The following is a 9,718-nucleotide window of genomic DNA, read 5'->3' on the forward strand; positions in this document are numbered from 1 at the left end:
GGGTGACCTTATAGAGGTTTAAAAAATTATGAGGGGCATGGATAGGATAAATAGGCAAAGTCTTTTCCCTATGGTCAGGGAGTCCAGAACTAGAGGGCATAGGTTTAGGGTGAGAGGGGAAAGATACCTAAGGGGCACCGTTTTCACGCAGAGGGTGGTATGTGTATGGAATGAGCTGCCATAGGAAGTGGTGGAGGCTGGTATAATTGCAACATTGAAGAGGCATTTGGATGGGTATATGAATAGGAAGGGTTTGGAGGGATATGAGCCGGGTGCTGGCAGGTGGGACTAGATTGTGTTGGTATATCTGGTCAGCATGGACGGGTTGGACTGAAGGGTCTGTTTCCATTCTGTACATCTCTATGACTCTAATAGTGGAGAAGAACTATAAAAGGGGTAGAAAATGAATTATGAAGGTAAGCTACCTAGTAATGTAAAAGAACATTGCAAGAGTTTTAAGTTACATAATGGATAAGAGAAAGGCAAGAGTGGACATTGGACTACTGGAAAATGAGGCTGGAGAAGTAGAAATGGGGAACAAAGAAATGATGGAGGAACTAAATATGAGTCTTCACAATGGAAGACACCAATAGCATATCAGAACTTCAAGAGAGTCAGAGGCCAAACATGAGTCTCATGGCCATTACTAAGGAGAAGATGCTGGGGAAGCTACAAGGTCTGAAGGTGGATGAATCACCCAGACCAGATGGACTGCATCCAAAGGTTCTGAAGGAGATAGTGAAGGCATTGGTGGTGATCTTTCAAGAATCACTGGAGTCAGAGAGGATCCCAGAGGAGTAGAAAATGGCTAACATAACATTCCTGTTTACGAGAAGGAGAAGGCAGGAAATTATGGGCCAGTCATTTGGAAGGTTGTAAAGTACATTATTAAGGATGAGATTGCAGAGTACTTGGAAGCGCATGGTACGTCGGGTGCCTCAGCACGGCTTCATCGGGGGAGGTCGTGCCTGACAAATCTGTTTAGAATGCTTTGTGGTAATAAGCAAGTTACACAAGTGAAGCCAGTGGATGTGATCTATTTTGATTTCCAGAAGGCCTTTGACAAGGTGCCACACATGGACGCTAAATAAGACAAGAACCCATGATTTTAGGGGCAAGATACTGGCACATATAGAGGATTGGCTGACTGGCAGAAGGCAGAGAGTGGTGACAAAGGGATCTTTTTCAGGATGGCAGATGGTGACGAATGGAGTTTCACAGGGGTCAGTGTTGGGACCACAACTGTTCAAGTTCTACATTAACAAATTTGATGAAGGAACTGAGGGCATTGTTGCTAAGTTTGTAGGTGACACAAAGATTGGTGAAGGACAGGTAGTGTTCAGGAAGCAAGGAGATTGCAGAAGGACTTGGACAGGCCAAGAGAGTAAGCAAGGAAGTAGCAGATTGAATACAGTGTGGGAAAGCATGAGGTGTTACACACTTGGGCAGGAAAAATAGAGGTGTAGACTATTTTCTAAATAAGGAAAGGCTACAGAAATCTGAAGCACAAAGGGCCTTGGGAGTCCTAGTTCAGGATTCTCCTAAGGTTAACATACAGATTCAGTTAGCAATTAGGAAGGCGAATGCAATTTTAGCATTCATTTCAAGAGGGCCAGAACACCAGAACTTGTTATATGAAGAATGGATGAGAACTCTGGGTCTGTACTCAATGGAGTTTTGAAGGATGGGGAGGGGATTTCACTGCAACTTACAGAATACTGAGAGGCCTGAATAGAGTGGATGTGAACAAGATGTTTCCACTTGTAGGAGAGACAAGCACCAAAGTGCACAGGCTTGAAGTGGAGGCATGACCCTTTGGAGGAGGAATATCTCCAGCCAGAGGTGATGAATATATGGAATTCATTGGCGCAGAAGGCTGTGGAATCCAACTTATTGAGTGTACTTAAGACAGAGATAGGTTCTTAATGATTGGTAAGGGAATTAAGGGTTGTGAAGAAAAAGTGGGAGAATGGAGTTGAGAAACACCCAAGCCACGATCAAATCGTGGAGCAGATTCAATGGGCCGAATGGCCTCATTCTCCTCCTATATCTTATGATCTAATACTTTTATTTTTGGCTGAAACTTGTTAGTCCACCGAGTGGAATATGTAGCTGACTTTTATCTGTGGAAACTGTGGCTCAGCTGTGTTAATTCCACTAGATAAATTAAGCTGCATGTATCATTATTACAGTCAAATGTGGGGGGTGGGGAATAAATTCCTCCCCTTTCATTCCGGAGATTGTAATTTTGAATTTTTAAAAAGATGTGTTTTTCCCAATTTGGTTATATATTTCATCGTGCACAGACTTATGATGAAACAAGCCAATTATATCTCTTCAGTTAGCAGGAAGTGAGCTTGTTATTGTGACTCACTCGTTTAAAAGTATAAACAGTGTTAAAAGGTTAAATCTATCTGAATCTTGAGTGTGAGAGAAAGAGAAACACGAGCATGCAAGAAAATTGAACAATTTTTAGGAAGAGTTGGATGAAAGTTGAAGTGAATAAGTTAAAATAATTATATGTTCTAATGTTGGTCTTGAAGCTCTAATGAGTTTGCAGCCAAGCTGGATATCTTCTGGAGATGGTTACTTTTAGCTGACAATTAGTTATTTTCCAGGGTGGTGGTATTGCATTTGAAATTTATTTTATATGTAGGTATCGTGGCTTCTGCAGCCATTTTAAAACCACATCCTGACTCATTTAAAGGTGTTTACTTCCAAGTAATTTTCTGGTATTAATCCTTGATGGAATTAAAACTTAATAGCCCATGTATTATAATTTCAAGATGCTGTGGGTGATAGAGATTTAAACCCTATTAAATCATTGAAAGATTAGCACTTCTTTTCTATAGTTCAAAGTGCACATCTGAAAAGAGACAATTCGTGGAAAAAGTGCTGAGCAATTTTTTAAAATATAGCTAAATATGACTTATGTGTATCAGCTTGAAACGCCTCACAATGTTGAATTTCACAGCATGTTCTTCTAGCTGAAAATATAAGTTTCGCCTACAATGCATGAAAATTAGTATATTTTCTGTAAAAAAAACATGTAATCTTGTATTAACATTTCCTGAATGCAGCTCATGAAAGAATTACAGCAGTACTGAAAGGATGGAGTGTGTTGAGAATGCTGCTGCCCTATCATCCACTGCTCCCTGTACTTGAAACATTTTAGACAAACACTTCTTCTAGTATTTGCATTGATGAATATTTGCGTTCATATACTATTAAAATTGTTTAATCACAGACACCATCATACAACAGGCACAGTCTGCCAAGAGACACCAATGAGAATCAGGTTAAAGAAATTCTAATACGACGACACGGAAGTCTACGGGAAAGTATGCGGAAAACAACAAGAGCCAAACAGGTAATTCCCGAAACTTTCCACAGCTTTGTTCATTATCCTGGCACTGCATGTAGAACGTGAATGTATTACATTGAACTGCCTGGTATGATTGGTATTATTTCAGAAACTGTATGATACTAGTACTAGTTTTGGCATGTGGTAGTCTAAATATTGAGCAGTTTAACAAAGTAAGCACAATGTATGGTTTTGGAATCTATGCATTTATAATCTTTTGGGGGTAGAGGAAAAGAGTGTTCAAGTGAACATAAGCAATTTATCCAAGTGCTAATGACAATCTGTGGGGAGAAATGAGGGGATATTAGCAGGAAGTATGTAGGAGGCAAGATTAAAAACATTTCTTGCTCTCATTTTTGAAAAAAAGAACATTATTCATCTGATTTCAACCTCAAATTCAGTATAGGGGAGATTTATTTGCTGTAACGTTTACAAGGGATAGCCCCTGCTACCTTACTCTTAGGGTTTTGGCTTAACAAATAAACTTCAGGATGGATGTTTTAAAATTTAAATTTGAAGTTTCAATTGGCTCCCCCTTGTTCTGCCAGCAGATACAATTGGAGATGAGTGAAAGGAGAAAATTCCAGTTTCAACCTTCCTTCTTTCTCTCAACACTATTAAGATGGCGGCTGAGAAGCAGTGTTGAGTTTGAGCTCCTAAGCTCGTTAGATTCCATCTGCTTTTTTTTGTCTCTTCTTTCTTTTTACTTTTACCATTTCTTTCTTTCCCTTTTGTTTAAAGTATTTTGCTTTAGTGAGGCATTAGTGACAGTTCCTGCCCAAGCAAGTTCCATGAGCCAGTTGAGGCACAAGTAGTTACAGAATGGGCAGCAGCAAACACTCATCTCCTCCCAACACTCCAGGCTGTGGCTTAGCTGGGTGCCTGCATGGAGATAAGACTTCAATAGGACTTTCATATCTGGACATTTTTTCATTTCTTTTGGCTTTGTTTTTTTATTTCTGCATTGTTTTTATTCCAGTTTTGTCATGGCGATGGTGCCAATTATGTCAGTGGAGGTGAGTTGGCATGGAAGAATGGCACCTTTTTGTTCCGGGGGGGCCACAAGGTGAAAGGAACTCTTATCTGGCAGTCAGGCCTAAGGCCTGTGACTCAACACTTAACAAGGACTGTAAAGCTGGACACTTCCTTTATTTCTTCATTTTTCTGCCTTTACGTTCGATGTTTTGGTTTATTTTTCTGTATTTTGAGAAGGTGCTGGAGAGTGACGACACTATACAACACTTCACTCTATTTTCTAACAAGATACACGTGACAATGAATAAACCAAATCAAACCATACACTGAATGTTGATTATTTTTTAAAGTAACACCAGAGTTTGTTTTTTTTTACAAAATCAAATTGTTTGGCAAGTATGAACTTGTGCTGTGAGGCTGCCTGGTTGTGGACATTCACATGTTCCTCTCTTTGTCCACAGTCGGGTGCTGTAAAGAATAGTCCATTTTCACAGCCTCAAAATGCCAGGACTACTACTCGGCCCAGAAAGAAAAACGTTGCTTTCACAGGTAATATTTGCTGCATTGTAATAAGCTATTTTCAGCGTTGTGTCTTTACTTTGTAATAGAGAAACCAGCATCTGCAGTGACAGCGTAGAGATGGTAGAGAAGTAGAGTTTGTTGTCACTGGAAATTAAAGGATAACTAATTACAATTGGGGAAAAAAACCTTTTTTTAAAACATCGATGCCTACAAGCAGTATTTGCCATCAGGTATATGCTAATGTCCAAGGTATTCTGCACTCACAGGACTGATGTCTAAATTTAATAAGGTCATTTTTCTGTGGATGAACATACTATGTGGCAGCCTCTTGAAAAAAAAACTAGAATTTTAGTCAAGTAAAGGGACAAGCAGTTTATGGATATGGTACCACTTTGGTTTCCATCATCTGCCCCTTACCTCAGAAAAACAATATGTTAAAAGGTCAGAAATTCTTCTGATAAATTTACACTTTCTCAAGGGCAATTAAGGTTGGATAAGAATTTTGGACTTGGCAGTGACATTCACATTCCCATGAAAGAATTTAAAATCGGGAAATGAGGTTTTGAAATGAATGAAAATGTTTTATAATCAATACCAAACTTGATGAGATGTGAAAGGGAGAAATAATGCTGTGCAAAATGAAGACTCTGTCAGTTTTGAGGTCTTGAGAATGAATGAGTCTTTTTCTTGCAGCATTGGTACCAAAAGGGATGCCTTGTTAACACAGTTTGAGATACATATGTATGACCTGATGGACAACCTCATGGGTGAAAGGTGACCAAAAGCTGGGTGCTGAAGGTTGAATTAATAGTGTATTTGTTACAAGGTTCTGTTTACACAGTTGCTCATTCAAGTTGTGGGAGAAGTTACTGCAGTCAAGCTGGAGCCAGGAAGATTCAATTAGTAACAAGTAGCTGATTGGTCTGTAGAGTGTTGACCAGTTGTCAATGACCAAAGGCAATATTTGACAGGGAGCTAGAAAAAGATGGTGAGGTGGTTGGATTAAGGGTGGCATTGATTCAGTACTGAGATCTTACCTTCACTTGAAAGATCATGATATACAATCATTTGGGTACAGATGAGAAATAGCAAAGGTCACTTGTAGAAGTTATTTACAGGCCCCTTAACAGTAATTATACTATAAGATGCAGTAAAAAGCAAATTGAGCATGTTAGAAACATATTGTAGTAATAATAATGGGTGACTTTAATCTACATGACAATTGAGAGAATTGAATTGGCAGAGACAGTCTGGAAAATTAGTTTGTAGCATTCTGGGACAATTTCTTAGAGCAGCACGTTCTAGAGTCAACTGAGGAGTAGTTAGTTCTGGACCTGGTAATGTGCAATGAGTAGGATTCATCAAGAAGTTCCTGGTAGAGGAGCCTCTAAGTGAAGGTGATCACAACACGATTGAACTGATGATCACTCTGAAAACAAGTGTGAGTGCATGACTAGTATTTGAAAACTAAGTAAAATTAACTATGATGCTATGAAGGCTGAGCTGAATAAGGTGAAATGGAAAGCTAGCTTAAAAGGTAGGTCAGTCTAGTTCCTGTGGCAGACATCTGAGGGCACACTGAATAAATCTCAGTAAAAATTTATCCCAGTGAGAAGGTTGCACCATCTGTAGCTCAATAATTAAGGGCAGTATTAAATTGAAAGAAATATTGTAAAAAATCTGCAAAGATTAATGGTAGGTGAGAAGATTGGGCAAATTTGAAGAACCAGCCAAGAATAACTAAAATGACAGTAAAGAAGCAGAAAAAAAAGAGTATGTGAGGAAATTAGCTAATGATATAAAAATGGTAAGAATTTCTATACTTATTTGAATAAAAAAAGAGTAACAGAAACTACTAAAGCTCCTTTGAGTGAGTCCGGGGAATTAATAATGCAAAACAAAGAAAGGGAAATTGCCTGAAGTTATCAAGTACACACGAGAGCAAGCATCTCTGTGAAGGTATGCACAAGCAACAATAGAATGCAGAGATTTTCATACAAAAACAGTTACATAGACTGTCAAATAGCACCTAAATAGTTAATACTGTTAAACCAATCAACTCAGTACTTGAGTGTGCACAAGCATCAAGGGCATGGTCAGAACTCTGTCAAGTTACTGCATTTTAAACTTTTACCAATCTGAGCACCTACTATTGTGCTCAGCTATCACATGATACTGATGAGGTTAGGCCACATACCTTTACACATGCACGCACTCAACTGGTGACTTATAAAAATCATGAGAGCTTGTGGCTGCTGTATCTTGCTTCTCTCAATTGAATTTTGGATTTTCCCCTTCAAAGGTGGTTTGGTGGTCCCTGTCTGCTGTGATTCTGGTTTCTTATCAGGATTTGCTTTCCTTAATCTTCCTTTCAGTTGCTTGCAGGAGGAATTGTTCACAGTCTCTGGCTTATTCATTAAAAGCCACTGATCGCAGCACCTGATTGGAAATAAATTTCCTCAGGCTTGTTATGGCTATTTTCCTGTAGAAGGAAGAACAGCTTGTTCCTTTTTGGTGGTTCAGTGCTTTCTGACCAAATGTTCACAACCGCAAGCAGCTCAGCTACCAATCTTAGCTGCGGGCAGGCAGAAGGCCTTGATCATTGACACCCGATCACCATTCCCCACACTAATCTTGCCAACCCAAATCTCCCTTCGCATACATGCCCTGATCCATCTTGACTGTTGTAACCTCTTCCCATTACTTGAACAAGTATCAGTTCAAAAATCCGCACCTTATGATTAGTGTCATGTAACTTGCTTTTTAAAAGTGCAGTAATCTTATCCACAATCCTTTGTTTATATAACAGTCCTCTACTCATTTCAGTCCACAATCATAAATACACAATTTGAAAAAAGTCTGTTTAAACAGTAAACACTGGATAGGTCAATTATTTATTATGCAAAATCCAGACTATTATATGATTCATTGCAGTTTCTTAAATGCACTCTCCAAATACAATTTTTTAAATAAAGAATACTTCAGTCTAAATTCACTCTATTCTAATAATGTAATTTTAAAATCAATTTTTAAATGATTGAGAAAATTTCTCTTTTCTTATCTTCAGTGGGAGAAGACAGCAATTTAGAAACTGATTCCTTGCAGTTAGATAATCTTTCGCAATCCAAATTGAGACCATCACCTCGTCATCAAGAGGCATGTGGAATGGAGTGGAAGAATGAAGTTCACAGGGAGAATGATAGAAGTCAAAAGCCTAATTCTTTTGGCTATGATGGTGGCGGAGTAGGCAGCAGAAATGATAGCAGAAGAAGACCTGCACTCAAGCCAAGGACAACATCTGATAATCTGGACCTTCATTATAATGAACACAGAAGAAGTAGGCAAGGATTTGTGGAATTTTCACCAGATAACTGGAGAGCTGAAAGTGCATGTGAGGAAGACACTGAAGTTAATGATCCTTTGATAAGAAAACCAAAGTGATTTCACAGAAAGGTGACATATGTACATCCTGTTCACCAGACCTCCAGAAATCAAATCAGTTATTTGCATTAAGTAATTTAACATTAATTAAAAGAAATTCATGGAGTCTTTCAGAATTAAGTGGCCATGGACTTTTGCTCCTAAATTAATCCAAATTACTTTTTTATTTTGTCAAGACAGCCTCAGTCTTTGTGTACTTGTTGACACTACTAATTATTCAAATAGCGTAGGATGCTTTGCAAGCACCAGTAAAAATGTGGTCTGGGCATGTCTTCACCCATTTGGTGAGTTTTACTTTGTCGAACTGGTCCTTGTTAATGGTTTTAATTTTCAAATGAAATGTTGCTTTTTAACAAATAAAGAAATAAAGATTTGAATTTATATAGCATTGCTTATGATCTCTGGGCATTCAAAAGTGCTTTACAGCCAACAAGGTATTTTTAAACTAGTTACTATAGTTATGTCGGAAATACTGCAGCCATTTTGCCTAAAGCAAGGTCCTATAATTAGCAAAGTGATGATGACTATGCTATTTTTATTTATGTTAATTGAATAACAAATATCAGACAGGATATTGTGACAGCAACTTTTTAGAGGGACAAACGTTTTGGCACATTTTTAACATCTGTGAGAAAGCAGGGCTATAAATCAATGTTTCAACAAGAAGACACCATCTCCAACAGTGCACCAATCTCTCAGTGCTGCACTGGAGAGGTAGCCTGGATTTTTGGTACATGGGTTTTTAAGTGGGATATAAATCCACGGTCTTTAATTTGGAGAGAAGTACTTCTGGTTGAATCAATGTTGACTATGAAGTTGTTGGCTTGAGGAAATGAAGGATAATTTGATCTCTTTTTAATACAAACACACTAATTAATTATCCATCTGGAATCCTCCAGCAATATTATGACCATTATCTTCTCACATACTTTGTGTATCTCTACTTTGCTCAACTAGGATTCGTTCCTCAATTTAAATTCCTTCCAGCATCCTATTCAGTACTTTACAATCCCATTGCATAGAAGTGTGCTAGGCTTTGAATGCACACCTCAGCATTAATCCCTTAAATCAAGTCGGACTTGGTGGGAGAAGATCTTTGGACCTTCAAGAAGTAACAGCTAACACTGATGTCTCCCTCACAGACTTTGTTACAAAAACTACCAAGCCAAATGTAACTTGTACGTAATGTCATTCTGACCAATCATTATCTTGCTGAAGGTAACAGGCTGTTCTCAGTCTACCAAGTTGCTTTCCTCCACTGTGCGAGATCAGCCAGATGCTGTGCATCAGCCAGGAAGAGGATGGTGGCATCAAATTATTGTGGGTAAATCACCATAAGCTTCCTTTTTAATTCGGCTACTTATGAAGAAATCTCTCAATCAAATACTGAAACATTTATTTAAAATTTATTGTGTG

At 38.4% G+C, this 9,718-nt stretch overlaps 1 protein-coding gene across 1 annotated transcript in view; it reads left to right on the forward strand.

Annotated features, from left to right (window-relative positions):
• Positions 1–8,685, forward strand: part of slc9a2 (solute carrier family 9 member 2) — a 93,547-nt gene extending 84,862 nt beyond the window's left edge. The window contains exons 10-12 of the mRNA XM_043691732.1: positions 3,248–3,370; positions 4,801–4,888; positions 7,929–8,685. Coding sequence (XP_043547667.1) covers positions 3,248–3,370; positions 4,801–4,888; positions 7,929–8,302 — 585 coding nt within the window. The 3' untranslated portion in view covers positions 8,303–8,685. The remainder of the gene's footprint in view (positions 1–3,247; positions 3,371–4,800; positions 4,889–7,928) is intronic.
• The last annotated feature ends 1,033 nt before the right edge of the window (positions 8,686–9,718 follow it).

Source organism: Chiloscyllium plagiosum, chromosome 6 (assembly GCF_004010195.1).
Source record: "Chiloscyllium plagiosum isolate BGI_BamShark_2017 chromosome 6, ASM401019v2, whole genome shotgun sequence".
Taxonomy (NCBI): domain Eukaryota; kingdom Metazoa; phylum Chordata; class Chondrichthyes; order Orectolobiformes; family Hemiscylliidae; genus Chiloscyllium; species Chiloscyllium plagiosum.